The following is a 23,605-nucleotide window of genomic DNA, read 5'->3' on the forward strand; positions in this document are numbered from 1 at the left end:
AAGATTCGTGTTAATATTTTGCAACCGTGTCTTATTAAACTGATAGTTCGGTAATTTTCATACCTCTCAGCAACTGCTTTCTTTGGAATTGCAATTATTACTTTCTTCTTAAAGTCTGCGGATATTTCGCCTTCCTCATACATCTTGCACACCAGATAGACTAATTTTGTCGTGTCTGGCTCTCCCCACGCTGTCAGCAGCTCTGCAGGAATGCCGTCTACTCCCAGAGTCTTGCTTCGGCTCAGATCTTTCAGTGCTCTGTCAAATTCTTCTCGCAGTATCATGTCTCCCATCTCATCTTCATCTACGTCCATTTCCTTTCTGTAATACTGGATACTAGTATCATCTCCCTTGTTCAGTCCCTCTATATACTCCGTCCACCTTTGAGCTTTCCCTTCTTTGCTTTGGACTGGTTTTCCATCTGAGCTCTTGATATTCCTACAGCTGCTTCTCTTTTCTCCAAAGGCCTCTTTAATTCCCTCTGTGACTTCAACCTATGCATTTCCATTTTTTTCTAACCTACCTGCGCGCTTTTCTTTTCTTTGTAGATTTCTTCTACGAAGCAAATGGTTTGTTGTAATATGCAATAATCACCACGAAAACCGAATGTTAATATAAGAGGCGTTCAATTAGGAATGGAACACTTTTTTCTTGGCCAAATTCGGACGAAAAAATGCCGAATTTGTTGTGGAATTTTCCTGCTTCAGCCTCCTATAGTTTCTTATAGTTCCGATTGGTGGCGGTGACATATATACCCAACAAAATAACGTCTTTATCAGTGGTGCGTTCCACGCAGAGAGCTGTCCGGCCACAATCAGCTGTAATTCCTGCAGAGCTGGAACGTGAGGACACTCTCAGTCGAGGTGATCGACAGGTCACAATCGACCACCTCGCCTGCGCAACTACACGCCTCCGTGGGTAGTGCTGATACACTCGTCCATCAGCTGGGTTACTCAAAGGTGTGTGCGCGCTGGGATCCTCACCGCCTAAGGGAAAAGAGCAACGAAGGACCATCTGTGCGGAATTGCTTGCGCATTGCGAGACTATAGTGACATTTTTCTTGTCACAGTCAGTGAAAAATGGGTGCATCACCGAACTGGAAACAAAACGGCAATCCATGGAATGGTACTACACCACTTCTCCTCCGAAGAAAATATTCAAAGCCGCACCTTCAGCCGGTGAAGCCACGGCGATGGGCGTCTGAGACTCTGAAATGGTTATTCTGTTGGATGTCCTCCATACGACGCAACGATCAACTCTAGAACGTATTTTGTTACCCTCAAGAAATTGAAAAAAGAACTTCAGAGTGTTAGTCTGATATCGATACAAACAAACTTCTTTTTCCCTGACAATGCAATTCCTCACGCACGTCTGCGCGCTCGAGAGAAGCTCACAAAACTTCATTGAACTGCTCTTCCTCATTCACCCTACGCCCCGGATCTCGTACCTTCCGACTTCCATACGTCTGGATGACGGGGAGGTTACTGATACAACAACACGTTGGCACCGACGTCGACCAGTGCAGGTACCACGTGGTCACACACGCCCTCCCAGTACGGTGGCGTAAGGCCGTCACGTTGAAACGAAATTACGAGAATCGTTCCGAAAGTAATGACTCCTATGTTTTTGTGATGTCTTTGGATGTCCGCGTCAGATGTCGTTGGTGTAGTGCTAATGCTTGAACCTTCCTCTTTCATTGGCGGTAGTTCCGTCGTTCTGCGGTAGTTGACGCCAGCAGAGAAGTGTTTCAGAATGGAGTCTGATATGGACGTGCGTATTGAACACCGATGTGTGATTAAATTCCTCACTACTGAAGAAATTGCGCCGATTGAAATCCATCGACGTTTGCTAAAGGTGTATGGAAACAATTGATACAATAGACTGAGCAATGTGAGGCGACGGGTACAGCATTTTCAGGGTGACAGGTGATGGATCTGTCGACCCAGCACAGCTGTCATCCCTCGCAATGAAGAGCGTTTTGATCGGCGGATAACGACAAGAGAATTGTGTGTAAAGCTGAAGGTCGGGTCTAACGCGTCGGAAACAATGCTGGAAGATCTTGGATATCGCAAAGTCTGTACGAGATGGGTGCTGCTGATGCTTACAGAAGAACAAGAAACTCATCGAATGGAAATCTGTCGGGACTTACTCTACCAATATGAAACTGAAGTTGACAATTTTCAGAGTAATATCGTCACTGAAGATGAGATGTGGTGTCACCACTACGAGACGGAATTCAAAAGACAGTCCATGGAATGCCGACATGCGAATTCTCCGTCAAAGAACAAATTCAAGACCCAGCCGTCTGTAAGCAAGGCGATGTGCACAGTCTTCTGGGATAGCCAGGGTGTGGTTCTTTTGGATGTCCGGGAGCCTGGGGAAACTGTCAATTCAGCACCCTACAAGACGGCACTGATTAAGCTGAAAGCCCGAATTTCCAGGGTAAGGCCAGAGAAGAAGACCAGTTTTAATCTGCAACGTGATAACACCAGGCCCCACACCGATTTTGCGACCACGCAACTCAGTGCAAAATTCAGCTGTACTGTCTTACCACATCCACCATACAGTCCCGGTTTAGCGTCTTCAGACTTCCACCTTTCTGGACCCCCCGAAAGATCGACTACGTGGCGATCATTTTCAAGACTCGGATACTGTATTCAAAGCTTCACATGGTGCAAATTTTTACAAGCGCGGCATGCAGGCTCTGTTTCATCGGTGGCGAAAGTGCATAACGAACAGTGGTGATTATGTGCAAATATGGCAGCATGTAGATGAAATATTGCTGTATTTACCTGTACTGTTGTGATTTATGTATCTCCTGTAGTTTTCAGAATAAAGATAAGAGGCATTACTTTCGGAACAACCCTTGTACGTTGTAAAATAGGATTTTGTAGCCAGAAGAGTGGGGAATAATGTGGTTTATTGAAATCTGTATTTTTTTCGTTGATGAATGTTCGTAGGAGGACCTGCATGAGGTATTCTAAGATTTTTCCCATGTGCTGAAGAAGGAGATAGGAAATACTGACGGATTATATTGTAGTGGACATAGTTTGACTGTTTGTCCTAGTACTCGGTTCAACTGAAACTTCTATCCATGATTATTAGATTTTCTGGAATCCTTGCTTGCACACAGCCCTCAATTCCCTGTTCTCGAGTCTGCCTCAATTCCCTGTTCTCGAGTCTGAGTTACGACAGCATGGACAGAAACTAGATGGTCAGACCGTTTGGAAAGTCCAAAATATACCTTCCGGCAATCACCGAGGAAAAACTTCAGTGATGAGAACTGCGAACTTGCCTGATTATTTGTCATATGAATTCAGTGCCTCAACAAAACAAGTCTTCCAGTTTGAATCTCGTGTTTACCGATTGTCTTCTGGTAATGAAAGTAAAGAGATATTACATGGTGAGTCGTGAATCTAATCAATATTCGCATTGAATTGTAAAACGTAGCTTGATAAGCTAATTCTAACCTGCCTGACCGAATGAAGTTGTGTAAATTGTCAGTAATCTAATAAACGTCTTTTTTTCATGGGAAACGCTTCATCGTTGGACCATTTATAACACATCTCGCAGCGAGTGGACATTTGTATTCTAGCGGAGCAGAACCAAAATCTAGAAATCACGCCCGTTCTGCAAGTCATAGCCGTACTGTACTGGTTTATCGTGATCATATAGTCAGCCAGTGCCTCAAGTTTACCTTTTTTTCATTTTTATTTTCATGATTGATGCAGGGCCAACAGCATTATCTTAGTGTCAATCATCACCAATGCATCTCTAAAACGAGTTTCATCTGTGAGAACACGTTCAGCTGTCTTCATCTTGTTTATTTGGGTTCCTTTATGTTCCAGATGATCACACTGACATATTCACTGTTAGTGTTGGCCGTCGCTTCCTTGAGTGAAGGAAGAACGTTTCAGTTCCAAAACAAACATGAAGAAACTATATGGGTGGGTAGCCTGGGCAATCCAGGACATCAGAGCATCAACGGTGGCGGATGGGAGATGGCTGCTGGTACCACGGTCAGTATTGCATTTGTGGAACATCACTGGATGCACGGATACCTAAGATGTTACCTCAGCGTATATTCCTAATCCGAGTAACACAAATATCCTTCTAGTTTAACAAGTACGGCACCAATTAACTGAGGTTGGGTAAAGGATAGATTGATTCTTCACTTCTTACAAAAGAAGAAAATAATCAGTCCAGAAGGGTCCATAAAAGGATGAACCTACGAAGCGTCTTCGACGCTAGTAAAACATTACTAGATTTCAAACAGTTATTCACACTGTTTATATACCGTCTTTCTTCACGACCACCTCAGCTGTAGCTCATTCAGCTGTGTGTTGGATTCCAGCTGACGTCTGTCCAGTCAACTCAATGGTTTCACGCCCAGGAGAAGACGTAAACGACCCTGGTGCCGCAGTGGATTGCTGGCGGACATGAGCAGCCGTTTCCCTGCACAAAGTGATCTCGCGCTGGCTCCTGGAGTGACATGTAATTATTGATCTATAAATTCGTCTCCTAATGGGAGTAGGAGTTTGGCTATTCCGTATGGTTTCCTATAGACTGGTAGATTATCGCCTGCTGGTATGCGGTGCTGTGTGATAAAAGTTGCTGGTAGTGGACCCTCTGAACTGAATAAATTTGAATATCCTAACAATAAAGCTTCCGTGGTTTCCCATTCACTGTCTTTTAAGTGCCAAACCTTGGCACATAGTGCAGATATGTTGATGGTTTGTTTGATGCTTCGATTACCTCGTTCTCCAAATACATATCCTCAAGTATCTCTAAACTTGCTATTACTAATCGTTCGGTGAGATTCACTTCATCTGTCCCAACTTACCAAAGCTTATCCCGGTCATCAGTTTCGCATGACGGCGGCTATGCTTGCAACGCTTCTTCGTGTAAAACAATTCATTTCTTCTAATGCTTCGTGCAGAGGCTCAACCACTCATAACATCGGCGTCTGCAGACACCCAAACACTGTACCAGCGACGTACTTTTTTATGCGTAATTATCGTTAATGTACGTGTATGCAGTTCAGTTGGTGACATCTTAGCAATCAGTGTACCGTGAAACATTGAAATATTTATAGCTGTCGCACTCACCGGAAACAAGTTCCCCCCACGTTCAACTGTGCGTCGTGCAATATTAACTTTTGCACGATGCGTTTCCAGAAAGTCAGGTCCCAGACTTGTGGAACACCCTTGCTCCACAGTTCGCAACAATTCCATAGGCTCACGAATGTCCATAGTTCCAAATCTACATTACTGGCCATTAAAATTGCTACACCAAGAAGAAATGCAGATGATAAAGGAGTATTCATTGGACAAATATATTATACTATAACTGACATGTGATTACATTTTCACGCAATTTGGGTGCATAGATCCTGAGAAATCAGTACCCAGAACAACCACCTCTGGCCGTAATAACGGCCTTGATACGCCTGGGGATTCAGTCAAACAGAGCTTGGATGGCGTGTACAGGTACAGCTGCCCATGAACCTTCAACACGATACCACAATTCATCAAGAGTAGTGACTGGCGTATTGTACGAGCCAGTTGCTCGGCCACCATTGACCAGACGTTTTCAGTTGTTGAGAGATCTGGAGAATGTGCTGGCCAGGGCAGCAGTCGAACATTTTCTGAATCCAGAAAGGCCCGTACAGGACCTGTAACATGCGGTCGTGCATTATCCTGCTGAAATGTAGGGTTTCGCAGGGATCAAATGAAGGGTAGAGCAACGGGTCGTAACACATCTGAAATGTAACGTCCACTGTTCAAAGTGCCGTCAATGCGAACAAGAGGTGACCGCGACGTGTAACCAATGGCACCCCATACCATCACGCCGGGTGTTACGCCAGTATGGCGATGACGAATACACGCTTCCAATGTGAGTTTATCGCGATGTCGCCAAACACGGATGCGACCATCATGATGCTGTAAACAGAACATGGACTCATCCGAAAAAATGACGTTTTGCCATTTGTGCACCCAGGTTCGTCGTTGAGTACACCATCGTAGGCGCTCCTGTCTGTAATGCAGTGTCAAGAGTAACCGCTGCCATGGTCTCCCAGCTGATAATCCGTGCTGCTGCAAACGTCGTCGAACTGTTCGTGCAGATTGTTGTTCTCTTGCAAACGTCTGCATATGTTGACTCAGGGATCGAGACGTGGCTGCATGATCCGTTACAGCCATGCGGATAAGATGCCTGTCATCTCGACTGCTACTGATACGAGGCCGTTGGGATCCAGCACGGGGTTCCGTATTACCCTCCAGAACCCTCTGATTCCATATTCTGCTAACAGTCATTGGATCTCGACCAACGTGAGCAGCAAAGTTGCGATACGATAAACCGCAATCGCGATAGGCTACAATCCGACCTTTATCAAAGTCGGAAACGTGATGGTACGCAGTTCCCCTCCTTACGCGAGGCATCACAACAACGTTTCACCAGTCAACGCCGGTCAATTGCTGTTTGTGTATGAGAAATCGGTTGGAAACTTTCCTTATGTCAGCACGTTGTGGGTTTCGCCACCAGCGCCAACCTTGTGTGAATGCTCTGAAAATGTAATCATTTGCATATCACAGCATCTTCTTCCTGTCGGTTAAATTTCGCGTCTGTAGCACGTCATCTTCGTGGTGTAGCAATTTTAATGGCCAGTAGTGTGAAGCTGAGCTGTGTTGTACACAATGACATCAAATCATTAGTTTCCACTCCATTTAATTTATACCTTGTATTCCCTAGTCTTCTCCTACCCACAGGGTCTACACCAGTCACAGATACATGTGCGCCTTTATCGACTAAAAGTTTACTTTTTTTACCATTTACAACGCCCATCAAACAGCATCTGTATCTGCATTAGTGTCTGAAGTATTCTGACTCCCTGGGCGTGTTTTCCGATGGACGACCATTTATGTTTAACGTTTTACTTTGCTTAATTCCGTTACCCTGCTTTCTATTTCCACACTCGTTTGCCTCGTGGCCAAAACTCTCACATCTGTAACATTGCAGATGACTACACTGCACCTTCCCACAACAATAACAATTCTTTTCGGAAGCAAAAATTCCCTTATCATTACGTACTCGTGTAGCAACATTTATGTCCAACAAATGTGTGGCAACACGTAGTGCTATAGCCAAATCCGCAGATTTTCCATTCGTACTCTTCGCGGAAACTTCGCAGGACTTCGTAGCAAAAACACATGGAGAGCTCTGTTTCCCGCCTCCCTTAGTACGACACGCTCTATTTCTGGATCCCGTGTCAGTTCATATGTCTGAGCGTTTACATTCCGGATTCTGTGGAGAAAAAATCTCCACAGTCTGATTTGCCTTCTGTATCAACCCATACAGCTTCTCTCTAAAAAGATCCAGCGCTATCCTGCCTACGGTATCTCTGACGCAAATCTGCTAATTGTTCAAATTTACTTTCCTTCCTCGGCGTTTCGTGTTGCATCGCTTCACCCGTAAGACGTAAACTGTCCATACGAAGGTAGTTTCATTTGACCAGTTGCTATTAAGGAATACCGTTACGTCCTCTGTTGTTTTGCAGGAGAAGGGTGTGATTAGATTAGCAACTAAGGAATTTGCCGAAAATTTGGCATTACTACTGACGACTTAAATTGATTCAAACCCGGCTGTGGCTCTCACTCAGCCTTCAAAGGTTCTAACTGACAGTTCATCATAGTATAACTTCTGTTGAGTGTTTTCCTCTAATAATTGTGACACTTGCTCCATCAGAGCGATTATACTATCATTAGTAGTAGCTGACCTTTTGGCTAGAATTTTTGTGGAATTTACTTATTTATACTATAAATACGTGTTCCACACAGAGCAACACATACCAGGTAAGGAAAATACAACATACGAAGTAGGGTAGACTCAGATACCTCTTTTGCCTGATCATCGCCCATCGACATTCACTGCACTCATGTGCTGCGTAACCATACCGTCTACAAGTAGAAAAAGCTACTTTTATGACATTAGTGCGTGGTTCCCCATGATCTGCTGAAGTACGAGTAGTACATTCCACCGGTATCCAATATAGTATCATCTGAATTCTGATAAATCTACATGTTCTGTAGGCTTCACAAAAGATACTTTGGACATAGCATACCCATCAATATCACAACCAAAGAAAGAGAAAAATGTCTTTTGTACTTACTGCATTGTGGTTACGCTGTGACGTGTCAACATCGTAGGTGCATAGCACTGTCTCCGACTTCGAGGCGTTGGAGTCGATCACTCCTGATGCCAAATCCTCTGATATTAGCGTTGAAGTGCGCACTTCTAGCACCAATTTACAGATGGGCCGAGAAAAGACACGTCTGCGTGAAGTTACCATAACTGTAAGGAACCTGTGAAGCGTCTTCGACGCTAGTAAAACATTATTAGAGTTCTTCTGCACCAGCCTCAGCTATTGCTCATACAGCTACCTGTTGGACTCCATTCAGCTCTGCACGCCCAGGAGATAGCAGCGACCCAGGCACCATGGCGGGTTGCCAGCGAACAGGAGCACTTCTTGCCCGATACAAAGTGACCTCCCGCTGGCTGCTGGAGTGTCCTCAATCCTACGATGACCCTTGATGACCCATCCATCACGTACTCGTGCCTGTAAGAGTAGTCGTGCGGTCTGTCGATCTCCTCCCTACCGCCTGGTAGATTTCAGCATCCCGCGACACCCCTGTTTTGAACAGTAACGTGGACCCAAAAAGGTCCTGTTGTTGGCTTCTGCATTGACGCCCAGTGCTGGCATCACATTTTATATAATGATGGGAACTAAACATCATTCAATACAGTGCAGCCTTCAGCACTTAATACTTCTTTTGCTGCCTGTAGCTTTGAAATTTCAATAAGAAAACCCACTGCTTCAACGAAAATGTAAATTACTAATATTTGTTCCTTCTACTGTGTCTATATCATAATAGTTATTTCAATACCATTATCTGCCCTGAAGAGAAGGGGGAAAGTGCAACATTATTACCCAAGCAACAGCAGCCTCATCAGAACATCAGAATCCTCTTCGCCGTAACTATTCGCCACGTAACAAGCAAAGTACCGTGTAACCGCAAAAAAATAGAAACGTAAGATTATTGTGGTAATACTGTCCTATCGTGAGGATAGTGTCGTAAGAGTCGTGACCTCATGAAGGGACCAGAAAGCCTCTCTATTCTTCCCGTACTCCCTCTACCACTAACAGGAATGAAAAAAGAATGTCCGAAGCGAAAATGGTGTCCGTAATTCAGTGGAGCGGTTGTGAACAAGTTGGAAATCCTAACATAGGAAGGACTAGTATTCATGTATTTCATTTTAGAGCTATAGACACAATTGAAGTTCCGTCTTTCTTTTTCAAAAAACGCGTTTTCAGTGCTGTTCTCTACTCGGTACTCTGTCACATGTCCCTAGACTTGATCCAGGGGCGAAAGCACGGAGAAAGTCTTTGAAACATGCGTCATGAGATGGCGCATAGTCCTCATGCCAAGCTGTGCTTTCCTCTGGAGTTTCAAAATTTAAAATATACCAGAAGTGGTTTTTGTTCACTACAGTTCTACTTGTTAAAAACCTAATGTATTTTTGTACTTGTCTTATCTATAATAATAATAAAAACGTAAAATCGCTGTTTCCGTCTATCTGAACACGCTAATATCCGAAACTACTATGCGAATTTTCATGGGCTTTTCACAGGTAATAACTTGAGCGTTTGTTGCTATAGGTTATCCGTCTTGAGCTGACTGCAATGTAATTACAAAGAATTACACCATCTTTAGTGGTTATTCTGTAAATTGCATACATACAATTGTACATTTTTCATTGTTTTAGGTTCAAAACAGCGTTTTCTTTACAAAGTTGGTCGGCGACTTACTTTGCTCCCTCCCTTCTCGCTAGCAGCGGTTGGTGTCGAAAGGCTTCATTTCACGTCTGCACTTGGCAGTTTTTGGCATTCTGCACTATTTAAAATTCACTTTCTTAAACTGTTTTTTTCATTTTGCACTGCCACAGTATTTATATCTGTTCGTTTGTTTCCGTTCACGTTGTGAGTGTTGCTAACTTGTGAAACGATTCTGAGTGTGTGTGTTTGTGCGCGCGTGTGTGTGAGAGAGAGAGAGAGAGGGGGGAGGGGGGCGTTAGGAAGAGAGTGGGAGTTAGAGAAGTTGCCTTGTATGTAGGTAGAAACGAGAGTGGAGTGGGGGTGGTCTCTTTCTTTTGCAGGGGTGGGGGGGAGGGAGGGGATATAGGGATAGGCTTGGACAGTGATTATAGGATAGAATCTGGGAGGAGATGGTAGTGGTATATGGAGCTTGTGGTTATATGTGTACATTTAATGTTATATTAAGAGGTCAGTCGGTTTAAAGAACGTGCGGTTTGCCAAGTTGATCTGATCATTTATGAGTTGTTTCTTTTCTATTATGGTTTTTTGAATGTGATAGTTTTCTTGTAAGGTGAAGAGGTATTTTTTGTTGTTAGTTCTTATGATTCACATGTCTGTGCCTCTGGTTGTAATTTTATGCTGGTGTTGGTGTAAGTGTTCTGCAAAGTTGAATGATTTGTCCTATACTTGCAAGCTCTTACATGTTCTTTGTATCTGATTTCAAATGGCCTCCTGGTTTGACTTATGTATCTTGCATCACATGTATTGCATTTTAGTTGATATATTCCTGATTTCTGATACAGATCAGTTTTTCCTATCGTTCTTGGAAAGTATTTCTAAATTAAGTTGTTGGTTTGCTGTGCTATTTGTATGCCTTGTTTTTTCAAAATGTTGGATATTCTGTGTGTGTATTTTTGATGGTATGGCATTGTGCACCATCTTTTATTTTCTGTTTCTTTCACACTTCGTGTTGTTCGTATTCTTGTATTTAGTGTATTTGTTTGTGTGTGATTTTTTCCATTGTGTTTGTGACAGCTGGGTGTTTGTTCTTTTCTGTTTGTTGATTTTCTTGTTCAGCTTTGTTACTAAGTTCTCTTTGATCCATTGCTTGTGGCTATTTCTATTACTGTATTCATTTCTTTTTTGTAATTGCTTGTATCTAACAGTACTGTGTTTAGTCTGTGGAGCATGTATCTAAGTGCTGCCTGCTTTTGAGAAATGGAATGTTGTGATGTCTCATGTATAACTGTGTCTGTTGTTGTCGGTTTTGGTATATGTCAAATGTGTGTTGGTTGTTTTGAATCTTTATGGTGATGTCCCAGAAAATTTTACTGTATATTTTGCTCTTCCTCTAATGTAAAATTTAATAAAGTTCATGAATAAAATTTATGTCTGTGTGTATCTGGTCAATTTTATTGTTTGGTTCATGTATCGGGCATAAGATTTCATCCATATATCTAATACAGTATAGGATGTAGTTCCTATATGACACTACTTCGTTAACTATAATCTGTTCTACATGGTTCATAAGTATGGAGCAAAACATGTAAAGAAACACCGTAAGTAACTCGCTGCCCAACTTTATAAAGAAAAAGCTGTTATGAACCTAAAACAATCAAAAATTTGCATATATATATATATATATATATATATATATATATATATATATATATATATATATCGAATTTACAGAATAACCACGGAAAATGCTTTATAAATAAAAGCGAAACGCATCTGGTGTAATTCTTTGTAATTAGATTGCAATCAGCTCAAGACGGATAATCTATACTAACAGATGTTACCAGCTGCTGCGGAAGATGGCCACGCAAACAAACGTGTTAACTTGAGCGTTGCTTGGGTCAATGTATTTCATCAAAATCGGATCACAGAAAGAAATAACGTTATTTAAAGTTGTTTGTGAAATCATCTGCTCAGTTTAGTATTTCAGATGTTTAACCATCACGGTGTAGTAAACCAAAGAAGCAGCAGATGTCGCTGTTTCGTAGTACACAGAAGAACCAATGGCTGGCATTGTTAACTTTTTTAACTCAGAGATGTATCTTCGGTAGTTTACGTCAGTGACAAAAATAAGCACCGCAATCTTATCTTTACAAATACAGACTAACATTGAATTTACTTTGCTAGATATACGGATTTACTGATTTCGCTTTTCTTTCGATAAGTTTTATTTATGTTTTTGGCCAGGAAAAAGAATTTATTAAGTTTGCTTTGTGATTTGGGTGCCTACTCATTACAATTTGATTTCGTTTCGCTTACGAATAAAAATAACTAGCAAATAGTTGAACCGTCTGAATATACCAGCTCACCTAAAAGACTGAGGACTATGCAGTGTCTAGAATCCAATAAGAATCGAGAGGTGAGACTTGCTGCGGCTCGAGAACATCTGGCTTTAACTCGCTCTTTGGTAACTTCTTCCGTAAGTGAGGCTCAACATAACTTTGACGAGAGCGTCATGCATTATCTCGCTCCACAGAACCCTTCACTAACAGACGCTTAAAGTTACTTTTCTCCAACGTAACACCATAGAAGTGAAAATTTTTATGGGAAGTGGTAAAGGCGAGTGAATTTTTATGCCTCGAATCCCACTTATTCCTAACAGTTTACATATCGTTTTAAGCGCTTAGGCCATAGCCGTAAACAAAGCACAGGATCACACGCTTCGTGTTGCGGGCATGGACCTTAGTGTCAGTCGCTTTTGGCACAGCCAGCTCTATGTGGCTATCTCCTGTTTTAGTGAAGCAAACAAGCTCTTCGATCATGTCCCCGGTGATGCTACTTCAAACGTTGAAAACAAAGAAGCTTTAATAAGTCAAAAATATGCACGAAAATATACACAAATACCCGGGCAGTGACGAGTTTATCACTGTTCCGCGTAGTCAGCGCGTACACAACTTTCCCATTAGAGCGCGCCCCGCTGAGCACAACAGCGCAGGCGCAGCGCTCGTCCGTCTCTGCACTACGAGATGGCACTGTCTTAGAGAGGGACCAAATTCTGCTTCCACCGATCCGCATATTAATATGTAACGCAGCCAATGAGATTGCTGCTGACGTAGAACCTTTTCTCCTCGTGGGTCACACTCGCGCAGTGATACCTGATCGCGTGAGGTATTATAACGAATGTACAGACCTCCGATCAGCCAGTCTGCATTAGTCTGAAGTCAAGTTTCAGTCTGCGCCTAATAAGATTATAATATTCCTATACATAGCCATGAAGATAAATGTATAGACACTTTGTCAAGTATCAGAGATATGTGAGAATAAGATTAACGTACAAAGACCAAAGGAACTTCAGATTGTCAATTGTAAATAGCATCCAGAATCAGGTTAAGTAAGGTTTATGCTTTTTATTATTTTAATAAATGTGTATGAAAATTAATCAAGTTCTGTTTAAAGTTGGTCACCGTCAATCTGCTACTCTAAGTGGGCAAGTGGCATTTCTATCGTCTGACCTAACAGCAGAAGATAAACACGCCACGAGACATATTGCTGACACTCGCCTACTTCGTTAGAGCAACAAGTCAAATAATCTGATGGTGTGTGTACCGATGGTCTTACAGTACGCACACCACAATCACCTACTCGCAAATAAAATATAGTGTCTCAGTATTAATGACAGCGGGTGGCGGAGGCGCTTCAGTCCGGAACCGCGCGACTGCTACGGTCGCAGGTTCGAATCCTGCCATGGGCATGGATGTGTGTGATGTCCTTAGGTTAGTTAGGTTTAAGTAGTTCTAAGTTCTAGGGGACTGATGACCTCAAATGTTAAGTCCCATAGTACTTAGAGCCATTTGAACCATTTTATTAATGATACTTGTAGTAGAAACTTTCTTCCTGCTATTTTGAAAAAAACTGACGTTTTTGAGACCAAGCCTGTGTACCAAACACAAATGATTCTTGAAAAGAAAGAAATAGCAACCAGCCACTGTTAATATTCTTAATTATTCATAAAAACAGTGCTGTTACCGGTTTGAATTTTCAGATGGCTGTTTACATTAGTATTACATTTGTTGCCGCGCGGGATAACCGAGCGGTCTGGGGCGTCTTGTCACGGTCCGCGGCTTTTCCTGTCGGAGGTTCGAATTCCCCCTCTGGCATGGCTGTATGTGTCGGCCTTAGCCTAAGTTAGATTAAGTAGTGTGTAAATTTAGGGACCAATGACCTCAGCAGTTTGGTCCCATAAGACCTGACCACAAATATCCAAATTACATTTGTTGTTGTTTACATTAGTTGATGGCAAAAAAGCCAACAAATAATGTAAACAACAACAAATGTTATATGAACGTGATTAGCCTTCTCAAAAACAGTAACGGCGGTATCTGTGTATATAAATAGCATTATTAACAGTGACTGGTTGCTATTTTCTTCTTTTCAAGAACCAGCTTATAAAAACTTTCTAATTGGCTCGTAGAACCAGACAACTCTTTGGTATGACGCTGAGAACATCCTTAATAACATATTTACTTTCTAATTTGTCTCATTATTTTTTGGGGTGATATGGTGAATACAATATTCTGTAGAATCAGGATACTTTCTCAATTTTTTGGATACAAATCAGTTATTTACAAACAGAGATACATTGTTTTTTTCATTCTCTTGATAAATGTCAGATTTGGTACTTATAACCTCGTCACGTTCCTCTTTTCAGTTTTGCTAGGTGGCTACATCCGCGAAACAAAAGACAATATCAAACGTGAAAGGGCTAAAAATAGCGTGGTGCCATTGACAGTAGCACGTACAACACATTCCACTGGCTGTTTAATCTCAGAATAATCAGTGGTCCATTAAAATATGACTTAGAAAATGGCTTATCTATTTATTCTACACCAATATAAAACTCTTCCCCCTTCCTATCATAGTGCTCTCCACCACACAGATCTTAAATTTTCTCCTGCCATCTGTTTACGCTTTCGTATGCGATTAACAGAAACTTCAAGTCCGCTCCGAGGAGATTATCACCGTTGTTTTTTACGTCTCCCAAAACGGCACTTAATTATGTGAATTCTGTGTTTTTCTACGACATTACCGTTCCCAATTTCTTTACACATTTCTCTCGCGCATCTTTATTTTATTTTCTTGTACTTCTGTTAATTTATTTTCTAAACAACATGCTCTGTTGACGTCCTATCCCATCCTTTGCTTTCTTACACCTCCTTCTACCATCAATAACTTATTAGTTCTTGAGTTACCCATGGTTATATAATGGTCTGCAAGATTTCAATTACTTGGGGAAATATAATAACAAGCCACTTTATTATATGGCATTATTTTATGGAATGATGTGTTTCGAACTTTCATTCAGCTTCAACTTGCGTAATACATTTAAATCTTCGTCAGTTTCCTCGACTGCATTTTAAATACTGTAGCTGCTTATTGTTCTGCGGTTTGTGGCTCTTTTTCCGCATTTTTATGTAGCGAATCTAAAACTGTTCGTGCTATGTATAATATGGCGTAACAGAGAGAAAAACGGGCAGCTGCAGCAGTCAAAATGTAGTGAATAAAAATCTAACATTGACAAAGACCTAAATGTATTACACACGCTGAAGATAGGCGAGCGGCCGAAACACTTATCTGCATAACATAAAACTACACAAAAAAACTGGTCAGGTGCGAGAAGGGTCCATAAGAAATTATGTATATAAACAATTCAAATATTCCGAGAATCTAGTATCGTGACGATTTTGGCTGTTATCGTCATTGATGCAAGATGTCGGTCCCAGAGACTCGAAGACTTGCGTGAACGTTTAAATTTCAAGTCTGAAGTCAGATAAAAAAGCGGCAAAAGAAATACCTTTTCTGTGATATAATTACAAATTACCAATTTTCTGACTTGTACTGCGAAACCTTTCTTCTTGCCAAAATTTATGATTCTACGTCTAGGTTTTAATGAATGAGCTTGCGAGTATTAAAATATGGGTCACAAATGGCCATATCTTTTGACTGCACTGACATAGGACTATAAACCTCAGTATCATAAATTTCAACTTGATAGATCTATCTGTTTTTGAGGAAAAGGGATCTTAACAGACGGACAAACAGACATAAAATCTGGTAACAAATGACAAAGCATTTATTTTCTCGTGGTTATAATTACAGATAAACACTTTCCGGATTTTCGCCTTTGATTTTACTGTGAAACATTGCTTTTCGCAAAGTGTCATGATTATAGACCAACGGAGAGTGCCCTGAAGGTTTTGGTGAGTGACTTTGCAAGTATCAAAACACGTGACGTGACATAAATAGCTCTCTCTTTTGGCTGCATTGAGTTAGAAGCTTACATATATTACAGCGCCAACCGACTAAAGACTTAGTACGTGACATAGATTTCAACAACTTGACACATCTACACGTTCCTGAGAAAAAGGCATCTTTAAAGACGTGCGGACAGACGGTCAGTCTTATAATAAATGGCAAATTATTTATTTTTCCGTGTTTTATAGTTACAAATTAACATGGTTTGGATTCTTTCCTTGGGTTGTAGCCTTGCCTTTTGCTTAATTTCGTGATTCTAGGACAACGGGGAGTACTCTGTATGTTTTGAAGAGCGAGTTTGCGAATTTAGACTATGTGGCATAAATAGCAGTCTCTTTTGGTTGCACTGCCTTAGAATCTCATATTTATTCCACCGTAAAATGAGTATAGATCTTATTATGCGACGTAAATTTCAACTTGGTATGTCTACCCGTTCCTGAGAAAAAAGGTTTTGAAGAGTCGGACGGACAGACAGACAGACAACGGACAACAAAGTGATACTATGAGGGTTCCGTTTTTACCGGTTTGTTGATTTCGGTATTTCTTGTAGTAATTCAATCCACAGGACTCGACCACCGTTCACATCCATTAATTAAAGCTCCAATTACTTCTTTTTTATAATTTTCCACTACTTCTATACCGAAATACCATCAAAACACTCTGCTCACTACCTCAGAAAATTTCCACGTTGTTTCACTCTTTCTCAAGTTCTTAATTTTCGCCCACAGTTCATACACTACTGGCCATTAAAATTGCTACACCACGAAGATGACGTGCTACAGACGCGAAATTTAACCGACATGAAGAAGATGATGTGATATGCAAATGATTAGCTTTTCAGAGCACTCACACAAATGTGGCGCCGGTGGCGTGCAGACATGAGGAAAGTTTCCAACCGATTTCTCGTACACAAACGGCAGTTGACCGGCGTTGCCTGGTGAAACGTTGTTGTGATGCCTTGTGTAAGGAGGAAAAATGCGTACCATCACGTTTCCAACTTTGATAAAGGTCGGATTGTAGCCTATCGCGATTGCGGTTTATCGTATCGCGACATTGCTGCTCGCGTTGGTCGAGATCCAATAACTGTTAGCAGAATATGGAATCGGTGTGTTCAGGAGGGTAATACGGAACGCCGTGCTGGATCCCAACGGCCTCGTATCAGTAGCAGTCGAGATGACAGGCATCTTATCCGCATGGCTGTAACGTATCGTGCAGCCACGTCTCGATCCCTGAGTCAACAGATGGAGAAGTTTGCAAGACAACCATCTGCACGAACAGTTCGACGACGTTTGCAGCAGCATGGACTATCAGCTCGGAGACCATGGCTGCGGTTACCCTTGTCGCTGCATCACAGACAGGAGCGCCTGCGATGGTGTACTTAACGACGAACCTGGGTGCACGAATGGCAAAACGTCATTTTTTCGGATGAATCCAGGTTCGTGTTTGGCGACATCGCGGTGAACGCAAATTGGAGCCGTGTATTCGTCATCGCCATACTGGCGTATCACCCGGCGTGATGGTATGGGGTGCCATTGGTTACACGTCTCGGTCACCTCTTGTTCGCATTGACGGCACTTTGAACAGTGGACGTTACATTTCAGATTTGTTACGACCCGTGGATCTTCCCTTCCTTCGATCCCTGCGAAACCCTACGTTTCAGGTGGATAATGCACGACCGCATGTTGCAGGTCCTGTATGGGCCTTTCTGGATACAGAAAATGTTCGACCGCTGCCCTGGCCAGCACGTTCTCCAGATCTCTCACCAATTGAAAACGTCTGGTCAATGGTAGCCGAGCAACTGGCTCGTCACAATACGCCAGTCACTACTACTCTTGATGAACTGTGGTATCGTGTTGAAGCTGCATGGGCAGCTGTACCTGTACACGCCACGCAAGCTCTGTTTGACTCAATGCCCAGGCGTATCAAGGCCGTTATTACGGCCAGAGGTGGTTGTTCTGGGTACTGATTTCTCAGGATCTATGCACCCAAATTGCGTGAAAATGTAATCACATGTCAGTTCTAGTGTAATATATTTGTCCAATGAATACCCGTTTATCATCTGCATTTCTTCTTGGTGTAGCAATTTTAATGGCCAGTAGTGTATTATCCAGATACGTTTGTTCTTGTCCCACAACTACGCTGCAATTACCCAAGACTGTTTCAATATTAATTCTATTAAATTCATGAATATCCACAACTTCTCCCTTTTCTCTTTCAGCCGATCTACTGTATAAGCGGCTTGCTTTTTGTCAGAGTGTAGCTATTAACCCCTCGGGGGGTGCCAACAGATGACTGTCAACGTGGACGACTCCTGGCAAGGCCGCATCTGGGGCCGCACCGGCTGCAAATTCGACGCGTCCGGACGAGGCAGCTGCCAGACGGGCGACTGTGGAGGGGTGCTGAAATGCAACGGCGCCGGGGGCAAGCCCCCGAGCTCCCTGCTGGAAGTCACTCTACGAGGATCGGGCGGCAACGACTACTACGACGTCAGCCTCGTTGATGGCTACAACATTCCCATCACGGTGAGTTCGGGCTGTTTGCCACTGTCCACGTTTCCACCCAACTGGGACCCCTGTTGGTTAATAATAACACAAGCAATACTACTTGATATGAGGAGAAACCATCAAGGCGAATAATGAGAAATTATCTTCTGTGATCTCTCAGTTACGATCCTCTGCATGTTACCGTGTAGATCTTACATTCATTTTCCGTACAGCAGCCGTCCCATCCGCAACAAGTCCGTCAAGACCACACGACTATCAGTGTCAACTGCAGAAAATGATTACGGTTCAACAGCTGCCTCATGTCCCATACACAAAGTTAAAGTTTGTAATGCTGCACGCAATGAACCACCAAACTCCCAGTCATACACTCTGAGGGGACAAAAAGTCGTGGGACAGCGATGTGCACGTACATAGAAGTCAGTATATCGCCAACACGAGGTATAAAAGGGTGGTTCATTAGCGTAACTGTTATTTGAACTTAGGAGATGTGAAAAGGCTTTCGACATGATTATGGCCGCACGACGGGACTTAACAGACTTCGAGCGCGGAATCGTAGTTGGACCTAGACGCATGGGACATACAACTTCAGAAATCGTTAAGGAATTCAGTATTCCGAGATCCACAATGTCAATAGTGCGCTGAGAATGCCAAACATCAGGCATTATCTCACACCACGGACGTCGCAGTGGCTGACGGCCTTCATTTAACGACCAAGGCGTATGCGCAACGTTACCTGTGCTAACAGACAAGCATCATTGCTTGAAATACCTGCAGAAATCAATGTGGAACGTAGGACGAAAGTATCCGGTACGCTGTGCAATTGGCGTTAATAGGTCGTGGCACAGACAACCGACGCGAGTGCGTTTGCTAATTACGACATTGCCTGCAGTACCTCTCCTGGGCTCGTCACCATATCGGTTGGACCCTAGACGCCTGATAAACTGTGGCCTGTTCAGATGAGTCCGGACTTCAGCTGGTAAGAGCTGATGGCAGGGTTCGAGTGTGGCGCAGACCCCACGTAGCAATGGGTCCAATCGTCAACAACGCCCTCTACAAGCTGGTGGTGGCTCCATAATGGTGTGGGCTATTCGTTTACAAGGAATAGAATGGGTCCTCCGGTCAAAGTGAACCGATCATTGACTGTAAATGGTTATGTTCGTATACTTTGAGATCACTTGCAACCAACAACGATGGAATTTTTACGGATGACAATTCGCCACGTCACAGTTCGCGATTGGTTTTAAGAACATCCTGGATCGTTCGATGGAATGGTCTTGCTACCGAGATCACCCTACACGAATCCATCGACCTTTCATTAGTCAAATCGAGAGGCCAGTCCATAAGCAAATTCCTGCACCAGTAACACTTTTGCAGTTTTGGACGACTACAGAGGCAGCACGGCTCAGTATTTCTGTAGAGGACTTCCAACGACTTTTTCAGTCCATACCACGTCGAGTTGCTCCACTATGTCAGGCAAAAGAAGGTCCTACACAAAACTGAGAGATATCCCATGACTTTTGTCACCTCAGTGTAATCTAAGTCCAATGGAAACTTAATCCACGTAATTCCTGTTTACAAAACTATTTCAAGTCCAATAAAAATGTCTCAGATTGTCTGGTTGAAGGTATATGCGACACTCATCGGTGAAGAGAACGTGATGCCAATCCTGAGTGGTCCATTGGGCACGTTGTTGGGCCCATCTGTACCGCGCTGCATGGTGTCGTGGTTGCAAAGATGGACCTTGCCATGGACGTCGAGAGTGAAGTTGTGCATCATGCAGTCAATTGCGCACAGTTTGAGTCGTAACACGACGTCCTGTGGCTGCACGAAAAGATTATGGTGGAGTTGCTGTCAGGGTTCCTCCGAGCCATAATCCGTAGGTAGCGGTCATCCACAGCAGCAGTAGGCCAAGGGCGGCCTGAGCGAGGCATGTCATCGACAGTTCCTGTCTCTCTGTATCTCCTCCATACCCGAACAACATCGCTTTGTTTCACTCCGAGAAGCCTGGACACTTCCCTTGTTGAGAGCCCTTCCTCGCACAAAGTGACAATGCGGACTCGATCGAACCGCAGTATTGACCATCTAGGCATGGCTGAACTACAAGCAACACGAGTCGTGTACCTCTTTCCTGATTGAGTGACTGGAACTGATCGACTGTTGGATCCCCTCCGTCTAATAGGTCCTGCTGATGCATGGTTGTTTACATCTTTGGACGGGTTTAGTGACATCTCTCAACAGTCAAAGGGACTGTGTCTGTGATACAATATCCACAGTCAACGTCTATCTTCAGGAGTTCTGGAACCGGGATGATGCAAAACTTTTTTTGATGTAATAAGTTTCCTTTAATTTACGTCTATGGTCACAAATTTTTTGTTAATACATCACCGGTTTCGGTCTTTAATGACCATCATCAGATCTGTTTCATAAAAACAAAGTCCTAATGTACTGCAGCCGTAGTGGCATCGTCAAATGTTTTGATGTGTGTATAATTTCCAGTATTTTGTGTAATTGATGGTTGAGATTATTTCAGTTAAATTCTATCATTCAGTACAACAGCAGTACCGCCACAGCCTCTTGCTCCATGAGCTGTCTTCTCGTAATGTCACACACTGCATCGTACAAGCAGTAAGGAGAAGTGCGCTTCAAATGACAATCCAGCCTTGCGCAGTCAAGTTTTCCAGTTTCCGTGAATCTTTTCAGGAAAATTTTGGCATGGTTACTTCAAAGAGGCCGAGACCGATTCGTTTCTCCACCCTTGTCTAGAGCGAGCTGTGGTGTCGTCTCTAAGGATTTCAGTTTCCGCGGGACGTTTTTAATCCTTCTTGGCCGGCCGGAGTGGCCGAACGGTTAAAGGCGCTGCAGTCTGGAACCGCACGACCGCTACGGTCGCAGGTTCGAATCCTGCCTCGGGCATGGATGTGTGTGATGTCCTTAGGTTAGTTAGGTTTAAGTAGTTCTAAGTTCTAGGGGACTTATGACCACAGCAGTTGAGTCCCATAGTGCTCAGAGCCATTTTTTAATCCTTCTTCTTTTTCTTCCAGAGTGAAGCTGAGTATAACATTAAAGAAATTTTGAATTCTCATTCATAACGGATTGCTCTCGTACTTCTGCAGATGACTCCCACCGACGCGTCCGGCGGCGGTGACCACTACCGATGCAGACCAGCGACTTGCACAGCCAACGTGAACGCCAAGTGCCCCTCAGAGCTGCAGGTCGTCGCCAATGGCGCCGTCGTCGCTTGCAAGAGTGCGTGCCTCGCCTTCAACACCGACCAGTACTGCTGCCGCGGTGCCTACAATACGCCTCAAACCTGCAAGTCCTCCACGTGGCCAAAGAACTACCCGAGCTTCTTCAAAGGTCTCTGTCCTGATGCTTACAGCTACGCATACGACGACAAATCTAGCACATTCACGTGCGCCAACACAGGCTACAGGATCACCTTCGGCTGAATCACTCACTTGGATGTCCCGTCTGCTCCATTTTAATAAACTGCATGCTTTTCTTCTTCCGTGCTTTAGTGCTTCCTAGTTAACAAAAAATAAATCTATAGCAATTAATGTACTGTTTATTATTGCAATATGAAAGTCCTTCCTGTGCACCGAAAGGCTTATGTTTACTACGGTATGCGTCACGTCAGAAAGCACCGTTATGCAGAGACAGACAGACAGACAGACAGAGAGAGAGAGAGAGAGACAGGGACGCGTGGAGGGGAAGAGCCTTGCGTAAGTGTGGTGGTAGAGTGGGCAGAAGCAGCTTCCATGTTGCCTAGCCTGAAAAATGTTGCTGTGAACCACAATGAATAAAAATGCGTCTCCATTCAAGTATGGCCGCTTCCCAGTCTGGAGGAGTCAGTTCATGACTGTCGCCGGCCGGTTTGGCCGAGCGGTTCTAGGCGCTACAGTCTGGAACCGCGCGACTGCTACGGTCGCAGGTTCGAATCCTGCCTCGGGCATGGATGTGTGTGATGTCCTTAGGTTCGTTAGGTTTAAGTAGTTCTAAGTTCTAGGGGACTGATGACCTCAGCAGTTAAGTACCATAGTGCTCAGTGCCATTTGAACCATGACTGTCCAGTGCTTTTCACGACAAGGTGTCACGAGGAAGACTAAAGCCTACTGGCTGTTGCATTTTCGTCGAAGGAGATTCGCAGAACGGTTCAAAAATGAACTGCCTTCCGATACGCCGAGCATTACTGTCGGAATTTCTTGACTTGACGGTCCGTGAAGGCCGGCCGACATCCTAGAGCTGTACAAGGCAAGGCATCCTGCACGTGCAGTTCTGGGTGATGTGCATGACGACTGCAGCCCTTACAACGGTGCATCGATAGAAAAGACAAAAATCGGCTTCAATAATATCCAGGCTGAAATACTGCTTATAGGCGAACGATAGGATTTGTCTAGGAGTTTCTCACCAGAACCATCGGAGAATAAACATTGTGCAACCATTGTTGGAGGAGAGACACGGTGGGGGGCAGGAGAATGTTACCATGTCATACTCCAGTAGCTTCAATGGCACGTGGAAGATACTTTTGATCGATTCGAGTACACTTCATAATGGATATCATATTCTCCCACATTCTGGGGTTGTTTTATAAGTGCGACAGAAAGGAAAATAAGCAGTTTAGAACAAAAAATACATCTCATTCCTCAACATAGCCTCCAGCTATGCCTATGCACGTGGTTAATCGAGCTTCCTATATTTTTGTGGTCCGTGTGTTAAACTCTGCAACATAATCATCGTCGACAATCATCATTTCCTCCAATTTTCGACTCACTGCCATCTCAGTTTGAGCAATAACATGGATAGAAACGGAATCAGAACCCAATCTTTGCTGCAGAATAGGACGGTGCTGCCGAAGGAGAACATCTGTTGATTACTTTTGATTTTTTCAGCTCACAACTCAGACAAGTCACAAATTAAACAAGACAGGTGCCAGATGTGGTACTGCCCTGTTCCAAGCAAT

The 23,605-nt window shown here is 43.4% G+C and overlaps 1 protein-coding gene across 1 annotated transcript; it reads left to right on the top strand.

Annotated features, from left to right (window-relative positions):
* Nucleotides 1-3,848: 3,848 nt before the first annotated feature.
* Nucleotides 3,849-22,094, top strand: LOC124799258 (pathogenesis-related thaumatin-like protein 3.5). The gene is made up of 3 exons (XM_047262820.1): nucleotides 3,849-4,019; nucleotides 18,430-18,663; nucleotides 21,759-22,094. The coding sequence occupies exons 1-3, from the start codon at nucleotides 3,849-3,851 to the stop codon at nucleotides 22,092-22,094; spliced, it is 741 nt and encodes a 246-aa protein (XP_047118776.1).
* Nucleotides 22,095-23,605: the final 1,511 nt, after the last annotated feature.

The sequence above is a fragment of the Schistocerca piceifrons genome, chromosome 5 (genome assembly GCF_021461385.2).
Source record: "Schistocerca piceifrons isolate TAMUIC-IGC-003096 chromosome 5, iqSchPice1.1, whole genome shotgun sequence".
Classification (NCBI taxonomy): Eukaryota; Metazoa; Arthropoda; class Insecta; order Orthoptera; family Acrididae; genus Schistocerca; species Schistocerca piceifrons.